The sequence below is a fragment of the Galleria mellonella genome, unplaced genomic scaffold (assembly GCF_026898425.1).
Source record: "Galleria mellonella isolate WM207_F2 unplaced genomic scaffold, CSIRO_AGI_GalMel_v1 utg32, whole genome shotgun sequence".
NCBI lineage: Eukaryota > Metazoa > Arthropoda > Insecta > Lepidoptera > Pyralidae > Galleria > Galleria mellonella.
The window spans coordinates 2217390-2240836 of NW_026442075.1; the positions used below are offsets into that span (position 1 = coordinate 2217390).

Sequence of the window (23447 nt, forward strand, 5' to 3'; positions counted from 1 at the left end):
AACCCTGCCCTTTATCTCGTCAGTATCTCGAATTGTTTTCGCTCGGGGCTTATCGCGTCTTTTGTATAGTAATAAATTCGTTTTCTTTGCCTCCGTCTCCACAATGCCGCATCTAAGTGAGATTACCTTGTGTTTTTATTTCAGATATTGTCAATCAGTAAGTGGTTTTTTTGTTAGTCCGCTTTTATGTCTGAACAATTAAAATGCGTTGAGAAATTTTCAGAGGGAAAATATAAAAGACTTTCTTTCTTTTAATTAGAAAGTAGAGGCTATTTCAAACGTAATAAACATCCAGTGGTGCTTGTTCACTTTACCAGCAAAATAATTAACGTAAATAAATAAATATTTATATTAGATATATAAAAAAATGTTAGTTTTGTAAATACAAATATTTATTTACCAAAGAGGGACTTTGTACAAAAGTCGATTGCTTGGATACCTCTGCCCCATTCTTTGTTCTACCGTGAAGCAGTTGTGTTTGCATGGCTATGTTTCGGTTTGAATGGTGGGATATGGCGTGAAATTACAGGGTACAGAGGAATAATATCTGAGTCCTCAGGAATGGCAACGCAAGGGGGAGTATAATGGGCGAAACAGTATACTCTGTTATGTGTATGGTACCACTCATGTCTAAAGGCGACGGTTACCACTTTCCATCAGGTGGGCCGTCAGCTTGTTTGCCATTCAAAGTTATATAAAAAATAAAAAACAAATATTTATTTACAAAAAAATATAACTAACTTTAAATATTTAAAAAAACTGGTTCATGTTTACTTTTATAATAGAATGATCTTTAATAGTGAACTATTTATGTAAATTTTAATACGTATTTATGTATATCAATTAATGCTAGTAGCGCATTTTAGTATTCTAAAACTTTTCTAAAGTTGACTAAATTATCCCGACCCACCTGCATCCACTGACAGACTGAAAAACAACCAGAATTATAGGTGATTCAAATAATTGGAATTCACTGCATGCCACACGAAATACCAAATTTAAGCCATTACTCGCCAATACAATACCGAAATCAGCGATAACTACATTCCAAATGCGTATTTCAGACTCCCTGTAATTGATTCAAACATGGGGCCTATTTCAGTATGCAATATGATTATGCAATCTATTAATATCTATACAGAATGAAATTGTAGAATATCTACAAGTAAAACTGAACCCAAAAAATTATTCCCAAATGTATGATGTACGTTCTATACATCAAAAATCGACCCAAAATTCTGAACCTCCTATAAAATGAAAATAAAAAATTCCTAACACAAAAAGTCTAAATTTAAAATATTACCGTCCATTTTTAAGTAATGCTCTTATTTATAACTTATAAATACTCCTAACTGATACTTCTACCTGTATAGGTCCCGGTGTAGAATAGGCCACCCCTTCCTATCCTTTGGGTGTCTTAAAGGGCAATAAAGAGAGCTTTTCCTTTTATTAGAATGGCAAACAAGCTGACGGCCCACCTGATGGAAAGTGGTAACCGTCGCCTATAAATATGAGCAGTACCATGGACATAACAGAGTATACTGTTTCGCCCATGATACCTCCCATGCGTTGCCATTCCTGAGGACTCAGGTGTTATTCCTCTGTATCCAGTAAATTCACGCCATATCCCACCCTTCAAACCGAAACACAGTCATGCAAACACAACTGCTCTACGGTTGAAATACGAATGAGACAGAGATATCTTAGTAGCAATTAGTTAGCAATCGACTTTTGTACAAAGTCTCCCTCTGGTAGAGGGATGGACAACATCAACCCTCTTAAAACATCACCAAAACCCAAACTACAGTTGCCAACCAGCCTGCCAAGCGTGGCAACTACTGGCGAAACCCCCTTTATAGAGGAGGATGTTCAACAATGAACAGTTAACGGTTTATACAGCAAATACTCTTAACAAGCTGCCGTCCTGCGGTTTTGCTCGCGTTAATCCTTATTAATATCACAAATGATATATACCAACCTAATATTATAAATGTAGAAGTGAGTTTGTTTGTTAAGGTTCTACATAGATGCAGCAACCTCTAGATCAGCCTTTCACAAAGTGGGCGATAACGCCCCCTTGTAGGCGCTGCAGGCGTAAAGGCGGACGACATGAGACCCAAAAAATAAAAGGGGGCGTTGTGTAGACACTTGGGGGGAGATTTGTTGATCTTGAAATAATAGTGGTTTTTAAATAGGTGAAAAAATGGGAGTACTAAAAAATAATTTATTCTTAAAGTGGGCAGTAGACAAAATAAGTTTGTAACCCCCTGCTCTAGATCCTTAACAGCTTGACTAATCACTATGAAATACACACACACACACGTAGGTAGTATGTGAGATAGAGAAGAACAAAAAATTTCTTTCATAAATCAAGCTGCTTCAGCAGTTTATGCATGATTAAATAACAAACAAATCTTAACAAACTTTACTTATATAAAAATTACGATTTTGTTTACATTTGTCATGTCACCAATATTAACATAGTATTAAATTAATGAATAATGAATATAATTTATTATCTTCTTTCATAACAGTCCATCCACATTTTTTTATAAAAACTAAAACAACACAATTCGCGCCAATAAATTAAGCAATCAGCACAGATCAATCGGCCGCTGCATTTCGATAATTCGAGGATTTTATACCGGGATTGGGTTCAACTGTGTCACAGAATTCCATCCCGGGATAATCCTTGTGACCGGATGGAACGGAAAGGCCGCCGGCGGCCACATTCAATCAACTCTTTTCACATTCTCTTTACCGACAGATATTTTTTTAATATTTTTTTTTATCGACTTCAAAAAGAAAAACTCTACGAAGACCTATTTTTTTTAGTATGTTATGCGATATCTCCATCATTTGAGGATCGATTTTAATGTTTCTTCTGTAAAAAATTATACATGATGATTATTTATTAAGAATTGATGATAACATATATCGAAACATATATTTTGATAGAAAAGGTGGCATTCAAAATTATAACTGGTCACCAACTCCAACTTAATTAAAAGTAATTATTTGAAAATGGAACACTTCGAATATAAATCATTGTAGATTTAAAACTAACCTAATCTGTCATCTGTTTTTAGTTTTGGCGCCATTTTTAATTGCGTATTATTTACACTTTCTTTGACAATAAATAAATTATCTAGCAAGTTATACGTAGCTGTTGTGCCATCAATAAAGTCAAAGTACTTATCTCAAGTATTTGCTTGCCTAATAGAGCTGACTAAACTGAAATTAGTGTCACAGTGTGGTGCGCGATAACTCAGAAACTATGCGTCGCTCAAACTATCTACTTACTACTACTTCAATACTCGAGTTACAAATAAAGGGAGCAGGTATTAATATATTATATTCTAACTATATCCCACAGGGGAGGGGGGATTGTTAAAAATGCGAACTACCAAGCCCATTGTTATCAATATTCCCAACCAGATCGACCTCCATATGGTCCTCCCTGGAAACCATCGTGCTGAATTCGAAGTGAATTTACCACGATGGGCTAACTGACCTGTTTTTCATTCTCACCTATCATCTCTCACTGGTGCCCCGCTAGTGTTTACCATTAGCGCAGGCGGGGTTACCATTCCATTATTATCCATAAAAAAAAATATATCTCATAGCTTTTTCTGCGTGAATCAGTACCTACAAGTATCCCATGTGCTTAGTTAGAATCTAACCTATTCGTGGTATTTTTATGCAACTTAAAATGGCAAAGAAGCTAACGGCCCACCTGATGGAAAATCGTAACCGTCGACTAATTACATGAGAAGTAGAATGGACATAACAGAGTATACTGTTTCGCCCATGAGATTCTCCATGCGCTACCATTCCTGAGGACTCAGATGTTTTTCTCTGTACCCTGTAAATTCACTGCTATATCTCACACTTTAAACCGCTTTTTTTATACAAAGTATCGTGTACCAAATTTCATTCAATCCGTTCAATAGTTTCTGCGTGACAATATCCACCCATCTTTACAAATATTCGCTTTTAATTAAATATATAATTAATATAATAGAAAGGATAGAACATTTTTGTTTGCATTATTGTAAATTATCTATATTGTTTTGTACTCTATGATGAACTATGAACTATGGATAAAACTACATGTTATGGAATTTGCCGGAACCTCATGACGCGATGTTATGTCTTCGTAATATTTTTTTAATGGATGATAATGGAATGGTAACCCCACACGTGCTATTGGTATACATTGGCGGGGCACCAGTGAGGGATGATAGGTGAGGATGTAGCAGGTCAGTTAGCCCATCGTAACGAATTTAATAGAATTGTTCATGATAGTTTCCAAGAGGAACCACGCGGAGGTCGATCTGATAGGGCATATTGTCAGCAATGACAAACTCCATTGCTAACAATCCCTTTCCCCCCTGTCTTCGTACATTGTAATTTCACTGTCATATCCTTATAGCTGTAATGGAAAATTGTACTTCATACCTCTACGGCGCCGAGCACGGGAAGTTTTGGATAATAACGACCGAATTCCCGGCAACGATTACAAGTTTGACGTGTAGACTACACGAGTATTGCCAGCATTATAAAGTGATAGCTAATAATTCGTCTACCTTTACTTACTTTTCTTTTTTTTTATACAACTTGAATGGCAAACAAGTTGACGTCCCACCTGATGAAAAGTGGTAACCGTCGCCTATAGACATGAGCAGTACCATGGACATAACAGAGTATACTGTTTCGCCCATGATACCCCCCATGCGTTGCCATTCCTGAGGACTCAGGTGTTATTCCTCTGTACCCAGTAAATTCACGCCATATCCTACCCTTCAAACCGAAACATAGCCATGCAAACACAACTGCTTCACGGTTGAAACACGAATGGGACAGAGGTACCCAAGCAATCGATTTTGTACAAAGTCTCTCTCTGGTAAAATTACGTTATCTTCGTCCCAGACACCTTTTGAGGTAGACAGAGAGTATCAAGTACTAATATTTTTATGAGGGTGTCGCCATCTATTGTCAAGAGTTTCTAGACCACATTTGTTGGTGTATAACATACGAAAACGACTGACATAGCCCACAGGACGTCAGCTTTACGCGCCTTTTAAAGCAAGAAGCAATCAACAATTATTTTTAAATGATCTAAACATTATTTTAAAAATTCAGAAGTTTGGGCTGTAAACTTAAGCGGGATTGGACTAGTCACATTATATGTATGAGTTTTTTTTTTATGGGTGTAAATGGAACAGTAGACCCACTTGTGCTGTCGGTATACGCTGGCGGAGAACCAATGAAATGAAATAATGGACAAAAAAAAAAAGATAAGAATGAAAGCCAATCAGTTAGGTCATCTTAACGAATTAACGAACCGCGTAGAGGTCAACCTAGTCAAATTACTCGCTATTACTGCATTTGAGTTTTGTAAATTATAAATGAATTAAATATGATTTTCTTCCTTGTCTATAATTTTAGTATTTAAATCTAAAAACAGTGGATCGAAGCCGCCTCATACTTTAAAAATTTTGCCTATCTAGCAAATCAATTGACCAGCCTTGTATGTTACTAGCAAATCAAAATAACGGCTTTATTTTAAGGATAACTATTTTCGATATGAACATATTTCACTATTGTTTGCTAAATATGACAAGTGAGAAAAAACATTAATTTCAGTTTTGCTTTAAAAAGCTTAAAGCGGTGTTTCCCAACGTGGGGCCCACGTCCCACAGGGGGGCAATTTGATAGTTAAGGGAGGCAATTAAAAAATGGACTCGAAGCGATTTTAACACTCTTGCTACGACAAAATGCTACGAGTAGACATCGGTGCCAAATTTAACAAAAAAAGTAAATTAAAAAATGTTGTAAATAATTATTAGGTATAATTTCGTTTGACATTCCTAAAATATCAACTAGGACATTAGAGTCGTCAAGTAAACTTTGTCGGGAAAAATAATGTATGAGGGCATAAACATTTTAGAAATGTTCAAGTAGGGCATGGCACAAAAAAGGTTGGAAAATACTGGCTTAAAGTATCCACCAACAAAAGAAAGTCTTTCTTTGAACCTAAAACTTTAAAACGACAACGGTTTTTACAGCGGTTTTCTGTACCATTCAGATAATTTCTCGAGGGACGTTGCAAGACATTAAAGAAATAGCCAAGTATCTTAATTAAGCCAGAAAGAATACTTTTCGGGCAATTACATACGAATATTGAGCTCAAAGTTAGCCAGAGCAGACTATTATACCACAATAACTAAAATGTAATAAAAAAAAAATCCTACACAATCAAACCAAACGTCTAATTTTCAAGCTTTGACACACTGTGTTATGAGAGAACAGGTAACGAACAAAACGAGCGAGTAAACGAGCATAATTCAAAACATTCTTACAGTCCCGAATCAATTCATAAAAAATCACTTTCTAAATTGGATGTATTTGCCAATGTAAAGTAATACCACAGAATACACTATTTGTATAATACCACGATCATTATATTTAAATCAAATTAATTTAAAATATGAAAATAATAACATGTGGTCCCGGCATAGAATAGGCCACTCCTTCCTTTCCCATGTATGTCATAAGAATCGATTAAGAGAGGGCGAAGGATGGGCAACAGCATCCTTCTTTAAAGCCTAACTGCGGTTGCCAACCCGCCTGCCAAGCGTAGCAACTACTGGCAAAACCCCCTAAGGGGGAGCCTTATGTTCAGCAGTGGACAGTTAAAGGCTGATATGATGATGATGATGAATTTATATCAAATAATTTTTTACCAATTATTGTACTAAATATTTTTAATAGTTCTATAATATTGTATTTAAAGAAATAAATGTTTAAAATAAAAATTGCTTCAAAAATGTGTAATTTTATTGTTTTTTTTTTTTCTTATATTTTTTATATTACTGAGGCATGGCATTGGCATACACGCATGCGGCCCACTTGATGGTAAGCGATTATCGTTGCCTAAAAACGACTACAATACCGGAGGCATTACGCGCGTGTTGCCGGCCAATTAATGTTATTTATCCAGACGCAACACAAAACAAATGTTATTGTTTTTTTCTCTTTTTCCTTATCAATCTATCAGCATAATATTTGATTAATAGATAATACTACCAGACATTTAGTTACCAGATATTATATGCAAAAAATAAATAAATAAATCCCAATATTAGTCAACAAAATATTGAACAACTAAATCAAAAGTTCCACTTTGATAATTAATTTCTGAAAAGTGTTTTTGAAATTAAGAAACCGATTCTTTACTTGGACCAGTAAAAAAATATGATACTCAGCAATCGTCGATTGCTTAATATTAATTCTATTTTCCTGTTCGAAGACTTTTAGTGCCCTAACGTTATTCCAGTTCAAGACGCTCTCCGAGCCGTTCGTATTTGTTTTAAAATAATCGTGTCCTAGATAGTTCTTTTTTTTTTTTGATAATTAAAAGTGCATTACAAGATGAAAATGTTTATATTGCAGTTATACTTTATAGGTAAATATTAAAATTTTCATATATAAAAATTGCAAAATGACAATTATGATATGTATATAGTTTTTTTTTTTTTTAACAGCAACTATTTATTTAGTCAACTGAATACTTTAAAGTTATGTTAAATATTTTAGTGCCATTTTTTTTTTATTTAGTGACAATAGCACGGGTTGAATCTATTATATATTAAAAAGATATTTGTTTTATTTATTTATTTAAATTTTAATGCATAGTGAAATATTATGTATATTAGGTGGACTTAACATCTGACGGTGTTTTCTACCAGTCAACTATTGGGCAAATCGAGAAATAAGTAGGCAGTTCATTATAGAATAGAGAAAATATAAAGTAATAATTAATATATTTATATATTATAAATATTAAATTGGACTATTATAAATTTACACATAATATGTATATAATATATAATATTTATTTATTTATTTACTCTTTATTCCACTACTTAAAGAATAATACAATAATAAAAACATATACACTTATGAAGTACAAAAGCTTATTGCTAAATTCCAGACAACTGTTATATAAATGTATAAAATATGTTAAATAAATAAATATATGTTATATATTATATTGAAAATACGACAAAATCTTGGCATTAATATCAACTATTTATGTATTGCTCTGATTGCTGTGCCCTTCCAGGGTTCATGTTGATTTTTTACTTTTAAAAATTTAAGACCTATATTGTTACAACATGAAATAGCAATAAATGATTGAATTGAATTGAATATTCTTTTTTATCACCTAATATATGTATATAATAATATTATATATAAATGTGGGAGTTTTTTTTTAGTAATTTTTGACGTTTCGTCATAAAGTTTGACATATACATACTATTTGGTTCTTGAGTGGCGATTCCATACCTAGAGATGAACGCGATATAGAACGACCCCTATTATATAAAGTGACGACCACAAATGAATTGTAAGGGGTCAGTGAGTTCCGGTACCTAGGAAGTGTTTCTTATAGCAATCCTTAGAGGAGGCCTATGGTCAACAGAGGACAGTTCCAGCTGAGGTGATGATGATGAAAATGGCGTACTATATTAATGAATGAATAAATATTAAACCAATTAAACTAACTAACATATTATAATATATAATAACTAATTTTCCGCTAGAAAGAAAATCATTTTCATCATTTATCTATCAAGTTAATTTTTTTTATATTCAGTCTATGTTACTAATTTTATAAATTTGAAAGCGAGTATGTTTGTTACCTCTTGGAACCTTAAAGGCTTTATCACTCACTACAAAATTGGTATACAGAAGTGGGAAGTGGAGTAGTGAGGATGGAGAAAAACATAAACTACTCTGTGTTTCAATCAATGAAATTGTCTCGATCACGCGGCCGGAGTCACCAGTAAATACTAGTACTATATACATATATAAATTTTTAATTATATTATTAATAATATGGATAACTTGATAGTTTTTATACGCAGTATTGTATGATGGGTGTATATTTATTTCTTCTCCATCCTAAATTCAAATTGTAGTCAAATACATTTGTTTACAACCACTTTGAAATCGTAATTTTTTAAAATGGTTTTGCAGGAAGTATAACTAATATGTGTATATCAAATAATAAATAACAAACAAACTCACTTTCATATATATATATATATATATATATATATATATATATATATAAATATATATATATATATATATATATATATATATATAATATATATATATATATATATAATACTATTTATTTAAACTATTGGACGATAAAATGTATTACAAAAAGCGGACTTATTGCTACTGCTACTGCGGTTTAAAAAGAAATAAGTTATATATATTTTAGTGTAAGAAGGTAAATTACATACATACAAATATTCATAAAATAAACATACATATTAATATAGTATTTATATATATAATACATACATGTACATATACATATGATGAGCCTATTTAATTATTTGTATTGATTTAGAGAATTCAATAGATGGGATTTTTCTTTAAGGCAAATATATTGAGAGAGCACATATGCTTTTGGGCAATAATACTCGTATTGCTAAGTATTTTAGATTTATACTGTGAAAAGTAGCTACTTCAATTATAACAAAATCAATATTAGATTTACAAATCAATACGGTGTGAAACATACCAATTAGCAAATAAATTATTTTAAGATATTACAACATTTCGCTGTATGAATCATTGTGTATTTAATTGACGTGTTCCATTTAATAATAACAGTTTCAGACTTCTAATAAATTGGTTATTACTACCTAATTAGATAAACAATCCATTGTTTATTTCTTAAAACCTGTTTTTGGATTTCATTTTATTGGACGTCGAAATCCTGTTGAAGATTTGCATACCTACTGACGGAACTTCTTGTGTGGTAACAATTGCGAGTATGCAAATAAAATTAATAGCATTCCTTAGAATATACCAAGTTTTAATGGTTAAAAAAGGATCTACTTTATTATTTTTAAAATTTATGATCTTCGTTCAAGGATGTCTACATACAGGCACAACTGCAATAAGAAGGAACTTCTCAGATCGTGTTTTGTTCTTTTTTCGCCAATTCTAAGTCCCTTAGCTAAAGACTAATTGTTTTAAATGTTAATGGATTTTAATAGTCAAGAAGCTACCAGAGGGAGACTTTGTACAAAAGTCGATTGCTTGGGTACCTCTGTCCCATTCGTGTTTCAATCGTAAAGCAGTTGTGTTTACATGGCTGTGTTTCGGGTCGAAGGGTGGGATATGGCGTGAATTTACTGGGTACAGAGGAATAACATCTGAGTCCTCAGGAATGGCAACACATGGGGGTATCATAGGCGAAACAGTATACTCTGTTATGTCCATGGTACTGCTCATGTCTATAGGCGACAGTTATTACTTTCCATCAGGTGGGCCGTCAGCTTGTTTGCCATTCTAAGTCGTATAAAAAAAAACCTACTTTTTCCTCTGTTCTCCCAATGGTTGACTTGTAGAAAACACCGTCCGGTGTTAAGTCCGCTAAATGTACGTAGAATTTTACTATGCATTAAAGTTTGAATTATTAAATAAATATGTTGTCAATAAAATAAATAAATATCATATGTATCCCTATCATGATATTGTTTGCAGCTTAAGTCGGATTTATTACGGAATCTTACAGGAAAATTGTCTTTAAACAGGTAAACATCGTAAGAAATCATTAAAAGAATCAACAAAAAGATTAATCGACTACCTATTGTAAATGTTTTCGGTATAACCTTAGAAAACACGTATAACATATACCTGCCGGGATTTTTTTAATGATATTTAGTATTTGCATCTTAGTATATTCTATTTTTTTTTTTATACTTATTGTTGTATTTCGAATCTCATTTGTTCTGTATATAATAGTTAATAATGGAAACTTTATTGGTTAATATTTATTTACTATCTGTTAATTGTATTGTTTGTTTCCCAAACAAGCATAAAATAAAATAAATAAAATATTTGAATTGGTAAACGGGCTAACAGCCCACGAGAGATGGGAAAGGGATTGTTAGTGACGGAGACAGAATCCCGATGCTAGCAATATACCCAACCAGGTCGACCTTGTCGCGGTTCCCCCTGGAAACTATCATGGTTAATTCCTGATGAATCCATCATGATAGGCTAACTGGCCTATTTGCATTCTCATCTATTACCCTTCACTGGTGCTCCGCCAGCGTATTTCGTTAGCGCAAGCGGTGTTACCATTCGATTTTCACCCATCAAAAAAAAACAGCCCACGTGATGGTAAGTGATAACCATCAGAGGTATGAGTAAACCTATAAATAAAAACAGTATTAGAGACATCACAAAATACACTGTGACGCCCATGGAACCCTTCATTTGTTGCTATTCCTAAGGACTGTGTTGTTATGCCTCCATTAGTTCTTTCGTAGTTTCACTATCATGTAAGTTGAAATACATCTATGTACCCACAGTTGCTTCACGATAGAAACATGAATGGAACAAAAATACCCATCCAGAGATATTTCTGTACAATATCTAAATAATTTTTTTATAAGACACAAGCATCTAGATTCAATTCTATATCAGCTTACAAGGAATTCTATTCACACGTGCTTGACCCATACTTGACCGGTTTTTTCTGGTACTCAATGACTCCGGACTATGTGCAATATGTTTTAAGTTTTTTATTATAATATAAGTCAACGAACTTAAGATTTGGATACCTCTGATCAGTAAACAAATACGTGAGACGGAAAACTTGTCTAAGTTTTCTAGAGTCAACATATATATGGCGACTAGGTTTTAAATAAACCCACATAGACTATCAACGATTGCTGGCTCCTCTGTCATACTCGTGAACGGGTGCTTCTAGTAGAGACTGGTCTGTCTGGAATGTGATTAATTGTAATTTATTATTTAAATGTAAATTTATTAAATTTCAATATGAAGTTTGTGATTGTAAAATAAAATTTTTAAAAACTTTTATACGTACTTTCCGGACAAACCTCGTATATGGCGACTAGGTTTTAAATAAACCCACATAGACTATCAACGATTGCTGGCTCCTCTGTCATACTCGTGAACGGGTGCTTCTAGTAGAGACTGGTCTGTCTGGAATGTGATTAATTAATGTAAATTTACTTTTAAATTTCAATATACTTATTCACAGTATTTTCTGTAAAGACAATTTTTATTTGAAAAAAAAAAACAGCTGAGTTTCTTTTTCGTTTTTTTTTAGATAAAACTGACATTCCGAACTAGGCGGTAGTTTAAAAAAAATAAGTATACGAAAATGTAGTTAAGTATATTTAAATCATATTTTATTTTTACTGATTTAAAATGACTCTGAAATATCAAAGATACCTTCTTAATTTTCCAATATACACAAGTAAAGAGACAAGCTTTTGGTATTTAAATTATACTAGTATTTTTCGTAAATTAATACAAAATACTATATATACTCGTAAATTAATGCAGTTTTACTCGGATGAACTAGAGAATATCAATATTATGGATTAGCAACCGAGCACTTTAATAATTTGAAATAAATGTTAAAGATTCTACCATGGAACTAGAATCTAAAGAATGATTAAAAAGGTCGAGAATTCAGATCCAATCAACCTATATTTCAATTAAGTACAAGAACATCAATAAGCTTGTTTCTAACTTTTCAGTTGCTGCCGTACAATGTATACAAACGACAAAAGAAAAAGATGCCAGACACAAACGTGTAAGTATTAATTCTATAATATATAAAAAAGGTATAGCATAATCTGTTGAGGCCAGAAGTATAAAACTGGTATAGTATTTTTATTTTTGGATTGTGTAATTTCAGTGGAATGTATTTTGTTTAATTATTATTTAAACACATATCGGTTGGGGGCCTGGTGATCTGTACTACAGGTCTGAACCTATTACAGGCACCAGCTCCTCACAGCAGAGTTCCATATTATTTTAATTTTATTGTATCCTAAATACCTATGTGTTAATTTAAGTTGTTTGTGAGGAGACATAAACATTATTATTATTATATTAACATTGATGAGAATGGAGAGAGAGAGTGAGACAGAGAGAGAAATTAATCACCTTGTATTATATAATGCCCATGTCTATAAGAACGGTTAGCATTTTCCATTATTTTTCCGTTAGCATTTCATAGCATTAACCATTCCAAATTACATATTATAGAATTTGTTTTTTTTATACTAATATAGTAGCAACAAGCATACGGACTGTCTGATAGGATATAGGGTTACCGTATCTTATAGACGCCTATAACTATTCTGTATTTAATAGTACAATAAAAGTTCATTGAACTATGGTATGATATAAAGATGGTGTCACCTCTTCGTGCCCTCTACAAGACCTCAGCCTTCTAAGTAAGACTTAAGTCTGATCATTCAAAATAAAAACCGGTCAAAATTATGTATTTTTCACATACACAAACACAATACGTTTTTATACGAAATCCATATAAATATTATTTTTTATACAACTTAGAATGGCAAACAAGCTGACGGCCCACCTGATGGAAAGTGGTAACCGTCGCCTATAGACATGAGCAATACCGTGGACATAACAGAGTATACTGTTTCGCTCATGATACCCCCCATGCGTTGCCATTCCTGAGGACTCAGGTGTTATTCCTCTGTACCCTGTAAATTCACGCCATATCCCACTCTTCAAACCGAAACAGCCATGCAAACACAACTGATTTACGGTTGAAACACGAATGGGACAGAGGTACCCAAGCAAACGAATTTTGTACAAAGTCTCCATCTGGTTCGTGATAAGCTCGTCTAGTGTGGCCTTTACTTATATCTTTATTTATACGTGCTCAATAAATCTCTTTCGTAATCCTCTCTTTCATCCATCCTTTCCAAATGGTCAAACCAACGCAACATACGCTTTTAAATTTTTGTCACTTCATTTTCAGTCCACACTTCTCTATAATCACACAATTTCTCACTTTTACAATGTATTTTTATATATAGTATGTAGTGAATTTCAATGCCACACATACTTCTCAGTGTTCTCATCTCTACAGCATTTTTCCCACTTTCATACTTCTATAAGCGGCGCGCTAAAGAAGCCAAATTAAAAGAATCCGTAACCGGTAAACGTGTCTGAAAAGATTGGTGACTGTATATAAAGTAGACGAAAGAGGTTTGAATCGAAGCATTTGGCGTTACATTGTTCCTGCCTACCTTAATGGAAGACAGGCGTGACAAATACATTTCAATAAATACACATAAAATTAACAAAGCTCTAAAATAACTAACATTGAATTTCTTGTACTTCCATCTCAACAGATAATATTTCGAAAATAAAATAAAATAGTACATTACTGCAGCGGCCAGCAACTGAGGCATTGATGGACGAATGTGCAAATGTGGAACGAGGCGTCGCCGAGGAAATGCTCACATTTCCAAGGATGTTTGAGAAAACAGTTTTAAAGAGCTTTTGTATATTTACAATTTTTACTTTGACTATAAAATATCCACAAGTGTGGTGTAGCTCGAGTAGGTCACAATAAATGTGACATATTTATTATCTTGTTTCAGCAACGCGAGGGGTGGAATTGGAGTTACGTTGATTCACTGCAGACATCGCCTAATGTAAGTAAAAATGTGTTAAAATAATATAGTTTTTTAGTAAGTTACCAGCTACAAATGTATCATACACTATGTATACGAGAAATCTTTGTTTAAGTCGAACCGATAAACAAAAAAGAGGGAGACTTTGTTCACCAGAGGGAGACTTTGTACAAAAGTCGGTTGCTTGGTTACCTCTATCCCACTCGTGTTTCAGTCGTGAAGCAGTTGTGTTTGCATGGCTGTGTTTCAGTTTGAAGGGTCGGATATGGCGTGAATTTACTGGGTACAGAGGAATAACACCTGAGTCCCCAGGAATGGCAATACATGGGGGGTATCATGAGCGAAACAGTATACTCTGTTATGTCCATGGTACTGCTCATGTCTATAGGCGACGGTTACCACTTTCCATCAGGTGGGCTGTCTGCTTGTTTGCCATTCTTAGTTATATAAAAATAGAAAAACAAGAATGAGCATGCTGTAAATGTCTTATATTATACATCTATGTAAATAAACAAGTAAAAAAGAAAGCAAAAATTCTTTAACCATGTGGTTCCGGCATAGAATGGGTCATCCCTTCCTTTCCCATGGATTTCGTAAGAGGCGACTAAGAAAACTAAATAGTCAAGAGATGGGCCGCAGCGTCCCTCTTAAAACATCAATAAAGCCTAACTGCGATTACCAACTCGCCTGCCAAACGTGGCAACTACTGGCAAAATCCTTCTTATGGGGATACCTATATTAGCTAATATGATGATGCTGATGGTAAATTCTTCGATGTGCATTTTTTTTTATAATTTATTTATTTATTTATTTATTACTATGTCCAAAAGCAGCAACCTATATATAATTTTATTTATCCACGTTCCGTCGTTGAGGATACACGACCGAAGATCGATCATTAAGATTCTAATTCCACCATTATATTTATTACAGACAAATGTTAATCAACGACAATTATCAAAACTAACAGCTACAACTCTACCTCCTAATCCTTGCCTTGATCCACCACCTGTCCAACCAGACTTCACCGCTCCGGGCCGCAGAATAAGTGTAACAAGTAAATTTGCCTTTTTTATTGTTAGCTAAAAATATTATCTAAGGTTAAAATCTTTTTTTTTTTTTACTTAATATTTTAGCAATAGTGACAGCATTTTCTTAAGAATTGATCATTGAAAAACAAAACATAAATTATGTTAGGCAATAGTACATAATGGCATAATACAATGTGTTAACGTAAAAATCTTTTTGATTTGACATCTTTATTTATTTTATATATTATCATTTTAAAAAATTAAATGTATTATGATCAATTGAACTAAATATAAAAATGAGATTTAGATGTATTGAAACATATAATATTGCGTATACAGCTAGCGAACTAAAACGTCGATCATTGAATAATTAAACTGGCACTGAACATTAGATTCTGATAGCAAAATGCACTTATTTAAAAATTCTAAAACAAATATTGAATAGGTGCAGTTTTTGCTAGTAGATTAATATACTACATATTCTATAGTTAGCGATTTAGTACGCTAGAAGAACACTTTTTAATTAAACAATCGGAAACATTGAGAAATATTCAATTATTTTTGAAAATTAACAAATAACTGCAATGTTGCCATATTTCGCTATACTATTATTATGAGGGCTCTTAATATTAGATTGGTAATTTTATTTTATTTATATATTTTTTAAATTTTAACTTCGCAGAATGCTACGAATATATTTGGCAGTTAAAAGATGGAGTGGATAAAATTAAAAGAGATAAAATATGTAAGTACAATATGTAACACAATTTTATTCAGGCAAATGTTACTATTTACATATATATATATATATATATATATATATATATATATATATATATATATATATATATATATATATATATATAACCTATAAATACCTACAGCCTATTATATAAATATCAAACTAGTATAAGCTTACGCTATATATATGGCAATTAACGGTGTACATATTTTTAAAACAATATTTTAATAAAATATTTTAAAACAATTATAAAGCTTTTTATAGTAAATATAATGTGAATTGTATCACTTTAACTGTGCCCAAACAAATAAACAAAGCAACGGAAGAAAAAGACCGTTTTATATCGAGTTTATTATGTGGCAAAAGAAATGGCAAATAAATCAAGTAGTGAAGGTAACTTCTTATAGCGTAACATAACCAATATCACAGATAATGTAATACTATAGCCAATATAATGGGAAAAAAGGCTACCCCTTCCTTTCCTGTAGATGTCGTAGAAGGCGACTAAGGGATGGTCGAGGGAAGGTTAGCAGAGTCCCTTCTAAAATTCACCAAAGCCTAACTGCAGTTGCCAACCCGCCTGCCAAACGTGGTAACCACTGACAGATCGCCCCAATAAGGGGAGACCTATGTTCAGCAGTGGACAGTTAACAACTCATATAGTATGGCATGGTGATCAAACAATGTAATTATTTTATGATATTACCTAATATTACCTACTTAATATGTTCTCGCTTTGAATTTTTTTTTTATTCAACTTAGAATGACAAACAAGCTGACGACCCACCTGATGGAAAGTGGTAACCGTCGCCTATAGACATGAGCAGTACCATGGACATAACAGAGTATACTGTTTCACCCATGATACCCTCCATGCGTTGCCATTCTTGAGGACTCAGGTGTTATTCCTCTGTACCCAGTAAATTCACGCCATATCCCACTCTTCAAATCGAAACGCAGCCATGCAAACACAACTGGTTTACGGTTGAAACACGAATGGGACAGAGGTACCCAAGCAATCGACTTTTGTACAAAGTCTTCCTCTGGTGAATTCTTATGTTAATAATTCATTTACAGGTTATGATTATCAATCAAAATATTTGGGCATACGATTCGTCATCAGTGGTCGGTTTACACAACACGGGGAATTTCCTCATATGGTAATTTTTTTAATATTAATTTAAGACTAATTTAAATGTCATAATTGAAATTACTACATTTTTACAATGCAAATTTTTAAATTATTGTTTTACTTTTTTAACATAAATTACATATATACATAATACATATTGTTTACGAATTAAACATATTTTTCTGAACTAGGTGTTATCCTGCGGAAGTTAATATCACTAGTTATTTGATTATAAATATTTCGTTTAATTCCACTACCATTAGTGTGACTGCCAACACTCGAAGACTGACCACCACTATTACTACCAGAAATACCTTCCATATTAGCCATCAATCTCCAACTACCATTTTATTCACGCACGTTTTGCGACACGTGTTACGGCTCTAAACGAGGCTAATTCCAGATGAATTCATCACAATGGACTAATTCACCTGTTTCCATCCTCATCTATCATCCCTCACTGGTGCCACCGCCAGCGTATAACGTTAGCGCAAGTAGGGTTACCATTCCATTATCATCAATTTAAAAAAAAGTTGGAGCCTAGTGTACTGTTCAGCACCTAAACTGCAACGTTGGCAGTCGGAGATTATTAGCTAGTATGCAAGGTTGTGGAAATTCTAGTCTAACAGTGATGGTCAATCTTCAAATGTTGACAGTGGCACACGGTATTTCCGAACCGATACGACAACATAACCTTCAAGAAAAAAGTATATTCCTTTTTAACAAGCCGGCAGCACACCTGCAATGCCGCTGGTGTTGCGGGTGATCATGGGCGGCGGTAGTCACTTACCATCAGGTGAGCTGCATGCTCGTTTGCCCCCTGTGTTGTAAAAAAAACGCTAATGGTAGTGGAATTAAACAAAATAATTTTAATTAAATAATTAGGCATTCATACTACATATTAAATAATAAGTAAAACATTTCCTAACATTATAGCACCAGTTTCACCTTGTTATATGTTAAATATTCAATATATTTTTAACTAACTATATTTTGCGGCTCCGCCTCCTAGAATCAGTACATAAAGTATCCTATATGCTAAGTTAGGATCTAACCTACCCGTATATACCAAATGTCATTCAAATACACTAAATAGTTTGATAACGTTTTTTTTTATGCAACTTAGAATGGCAAACAATCTGACGGCCCACCTGATGGAAAGTGGTAACCATCGCCTATAGACATGAGCAGTACCATGGATATAACAAAATATACTATTTCGCCCATGCCCCCATACCTGAGGACTCAGGTGTTAGTCCTCTGTACACTGTTAATTTACTGCCATATCCCACCCTTCAAACTGAAACACAACTGTTTCACGGTAGAAACACGAATGGGACAAAGGTGGCCAAGCAAACGACTTTTGTACAAAGTCTCCCTCTGGTAACGTGAAACAGTAACAAATATCTATTCTTACTACGAGTAACTTTCGTATTTATTTCATTAATAAGATTAATCGAATGCCTTTTCCTCACCAGGGCGCTATAGGCTGGAGGAGCGTCACCGATACGTGGTTATTCAACTGCGGGAGCACCCTCATTAGCCCCAAGTTTGTACTAACCGCCGGTCACTGTACAAAAGCATCCCCCAGAGATTCCAGAATTGCGGACGTAGTTCCAAAGATCATAAGATTTGGTGTTAAGAATCTTGTTAATGACAAGGTAAGTAAGTTTGCCCGGTAAAAAAAGAAATTATTAGCTATGGCTCTTAAGAAATGTAGTACTAAAAATGCTATCTCGTTTAGTCGGTATTCTTGCTCATGCATGGTTTTAGCTTACAATGCAGCCTTAGAGCTTCAACTCAGAAGTCTGCTTGACAATTTTTTTAATGATTGATCTACGTTCTTGATTTATATGTAAATAAATCAAGAAACCGATTAAAGTCAAGCTTTGCATCGATAAACCACAAAAATCATTAATTCGAATTTGGCCGAGACTAAAAAACGAATTATGGGAGAGACTTATGTTCAGCAGTGGACAGTTCATCATCATATTGATGACGCCGATTATAAAATATTTAACAGCTATTACATATTATTAAATTAATAATGCTATAATAAAAATATTGTTTCTCACAGAATATACCTACAGACCGAAATATATCTAGAATCATACCACATCCACAATACAAGCCTCCGAAGCAATATTTTGATATAGCGTTAATGGAATTGGTGAAAGAAGTAACATTTAGTAAAGAGATACAACCAGCATGTCTGTGGAGTAAAAACGATGATAGTTACGGAGCTGTGGCTACTGTCACTGGATGGGGCGTATTTAAAAACGGTAAATAACATTTTTTTTATACTACTACGATGGCAATTAAGGCATATGGCTCGTCTGATGGTAAACAGTCACTGTAGCCTATGGATGCCTGTAATATCAAGGGTGACATGAGTGCGTAGCCGGATTTTAAGAAACCTTAATATAATCTTCTTGACGAACCTCATGATGTAATCGCTAAGGTAAACTTCAGAGGAAATATTATTCCACGACCTAAGTGTAATTTGTCTTCATGTCACTAAAGAAAAAATACTTATAGGTAATCTAAGACTGTAATATTTCTGGATTAAATATTTCTAACATACATATATACCAGAGGAAGACTTTGTACAAAAGTCTTTTGCTTGTGTACCTCTGTCCTATTCGTATTTCAACCGTAAAGCAGTTGTGTTTGCATGGCTGTGTTTCGGTTTGAAGGGTGGGATATGGCGTGAATTTACTGGGTACAGAGGAATAACACCTGAGTCCTCAGGAATGGCAACGCATGGTATAGTCTGTTATGTCCACGGTACTGCTCAAGTATATAGGCGACGGTTACCACTTTCCATCAGGTGGGCCGTCAGCTTGTTTACCATTCTAAGTTGTATAAAAAAAAATTGTTTTTATCTATCCATAACAACGTTGCCCTATTAGGCACAGATCTAAGTAGATACAAAACTAATATTAGCGTAATATTAATTAAATATATTCCTCTAAAGACATCTTAAATTTTTATTTTATTTTTTTCTATAACAGATACATAGATATTCTTTATTGTCTTATCCAAAGGATTACAGTAGTAAAATTTTATAGATACAATTAATTACAAGAAATGTTCACATTGAGGAAACAATGGTCAGCCTTATAGCTAAAAGCGATCTCTTTCAGGCAACTTTTGGATGGAGGGAAGTAATTATAAACCGTTTGATTGGAGGCACGATAATTTAATATTTTTAGGTAATCGCAACACATCGGATGAATTACAAGCCGGTGATATATACATCGTAGATACCTTTGATTGCGATCTGTTCTTGATGTCTTCATCCAACAGGCACTGGGATGGAATAAAAAATCATCAACTCTGCGCTGGAAAATTGGAAGGCGGTGTTGATGCCTGTCAGGTATTGATTTTTCTTTTTATGAAACTGTTTTCTTTTTGTAATTCTTGCTAATATAATTTTTAATGTAAAAATACTCGGATTGATTTAAGTTGAGAAAACAAATATGGAAAGACAACCCAATATTCTTGTCTTGACTTGATCATGTCAGTCATCTGTCCATTGTTGAACGTAAACTTGGAGGTTTAAGCTTGTAGTTGCCACGTTTAGCAGGCGAGTTGGTAATCGCAGTTAAGCTTTTAGAGATGTTTTAAGAGCGACGCTGCTGACAATCCCTCTATCATTGAGTCCCTTTAGTCACCTCTTACGACACATTCAAAAAAATTGAGTACTTATCTTTATTTTTGCATCGATATTCTTGTTCAAATGTGTTCAATGATAATATTGCCTTATCATCAAATAACCAAACCACCAAACCAGTTTAATAACAAGTTATTAAACTTTAATATTTTGCTAACAAACCCATACTAAGAAAAACTGCAACTTTCTGCAACATCTCGCCAACTATCTCATATCATAATCTACATGATCGCGAATTTAAATTATTACGTAGTTCTAATTATATTTCTTACTTTGTTTAAATTGCAGGGTGACTCAGGAGGACCTCTGCAAGTAAAGATTCCATTCCCAGAGCAATATGAGACTATTGAAGGTACCATGCACTATGTCGTCGGAATCACATCGTTCGGTGTCGGCTGCGCACTGCCAAACTTGCCCGGGGTCTACACTAGGGTATCTAGTTTTATTGACTGGATCGAAAACATTGTTTGGGTGAATCAATAAATGGTGTATTTTAAAAATTTCGTTTTATTTTAATGCACGATGCACTTTATTGGTTTCTTTATTTAAAAAATGTTTTGAACATCAATTTCCCATAAATTACTTCTTTTGCTTTTTTATGTTTTGTAAATATATTTTATAGTTATATTCCTTTCTAAGACACCGTTTTATCATACCAGCCTACTGTCTTTTCTCCCATATTTATTTTCTTTAAAGAGTTTAGAAAGGCATAGGTGTAACATAGTTCTTAATTTAAATCTTCTTAATTTGTATGTAAGCAGTATTCATTTATGTATTTGTTTATATGCACGTATATATAGATAGACAGATATTGCATCTCCATATTTAAAAATAATAGAATTTTCATTATGGGTTCGATCAAAAACTTTATAATTACTCCTCTCCATCCAAAGGTTGCCTAGAAGAGATAGCTTTTAGCGATAAGGCCATCCATTGTTTTCTCACTGTAATGATTTCTTATAACTATTTGTATCTATAAATAAGTTTGCTATTGTAATCTTTTGGAGGAAACAATAAAGAGTATTGATTTATATATCTAATTTCTTATCTTATGAAATGTTGTGACCGCTATGAACAACACCATAGATGTTACAGAACTACTACTCGTATTACACTCCCTTACTTATATTATCTATCACAGCTTGTGTCTTACTGGTACATTGTCAATACTAAAGTTTATAGTGTTAGAGCCTTAAACAGCTATGCAAACATAACAGCTTGACAGCAAAAAAAATGAGTGCGACGAGATACCTGCCCGTGTAGACGACTTTTGCCAAAGTCTATTTTGGGTCTTTAATTATAAACTCCTATATTTTAATCAGCAACAAAAATAGATTCTGAAATAAAATGAGTTTATTTGCAATAAACAATTAAAATTATTAATTAAGTTCACGTAGTATTAAGTTTGGCAAGTATTTAAATGCCTTAAGCGATGTAGGCATGCAAATATTTATATTTTATAAAATAACCATAAAATAAAATTATGTGTATCATAATTATTAATTCTTTAATTAATTTCATGTCATAATTTAAATGACATGAAATTAATTATTTAATTTTATGTCATTTAAAGTATCATTACATTTTTATTTAATTACTGAATAAGGATAAATCTATAGTAGTACTCGTATCTTCATTTTGCGAATGTAAACAATGCACTCGTTCGAGGAGTGAGATTGATTTTTTTTTATATCTATTGCCACTACCCTAAAAAACGACTCGACCAATTTCAATGAAGGTTTTGAATTACATTTGCCTCAGAACAGTTTCTTAGATATATTTTACGATTATAGGGTACCAGGGTGCGTTGTAGTATAAGTGTTTCGTGAACTTTTATCACGACGATGTAGAGACATGTTCTTGTAATAAAACGTCATCCAACAATAAGTAAGAGATGTAGTTAAACTATTTCCATGTATGTAAATTAGAGGACTTTGTTTTCTGAACTTTGTTTATGCAACTTAGAATGAAAAACAAACCGACGGCCCACCTGATGGAAAGTGGTAATCGTCGCATATAAACATGAGCAGTATCATGGACATAACAGAGTATACTGTTTCACCCATGTTACCTCCCATGCGTTGCCATTCCTGAAGACTCAGGTATTATTCCTCTATACCCTGTAACTTCACACTGACTTGAATAATAATCTAACTTGAGATATGTAATATTTTATCATTCCTAAATATCCGTAAGCAAGTACGTCTGGTAATATGTGAACTATAAGTTATAATGTTGTAATCATAAGTTTTTTTTGGTGGTAGAGCCACGCTGTAATACTATATGGTATTGCAGCATGAATGGGCCGGCTCGACCGGGGAAGTAC

At 33.3% G+C, this 23447-nt stretch overlaps 1 protein-coding gene across 2 annotated transcripts; it reads left to right on the forward strand.

The window, feature by feature from the left end:
• Positions 1-7312: 7312 nt before the first annotated feature.
• On the forward strand, positions 7313-21621 carry LOC113510737 (serine protease snake-like). 2 transcript variants are annotated; one of them, XM_026894251.3, is made up of 10 exons: positions 7313-7471; positions 12618-12673; positions 14508-14561; positions 15474-15597; positions 16254-16316; positions 17391-17473; positions 18924-19106; positions 19523-19727; positions 20661-20824; positions 21410-21621. In XM_026894251.3, exons 1-10 carry the CDS (start codon positions 7438-7440, stop codon positions 21602-21604), a joined length of 1161 nt encoding a protein of 386 aa, XP_026750052.2. In that variant the 5' UTR covers positions 7313-7437; the 3' UTR covers positions 21605-21621. The 2 variants fall into 2 exon arrangements, with proteins under 2 accessions (XP_026750052.2, XP_052752245.1); XM_052896285.1 differs by lacking the exon at positions 14508-14561.
• The last annotated feature ends 1826 nt before the right edge of the window (positions 21622-23447 follow it).

Coding starts and splice junctions, on each gene's coding strand:
- LOC113510737 (XM_026894251.3), top strand. CDS start 7,438: ATGAAAATGTTTATATTGCAGTTATACTTTATAG. Junction 14,562..15,473: donor CACTGCAGACATCGCCTAAT/GTAAGTAAAAAT, acceptor TATTTATTACAG/ACAAATGTTAATCAACGACA. Junction 19,728..20,660: donor ATGGGGCGTATTTAAAAACG/GTAAATAACATT, acceptor TAATATTTTTAG/GTAATCGCAACACATCGGAT.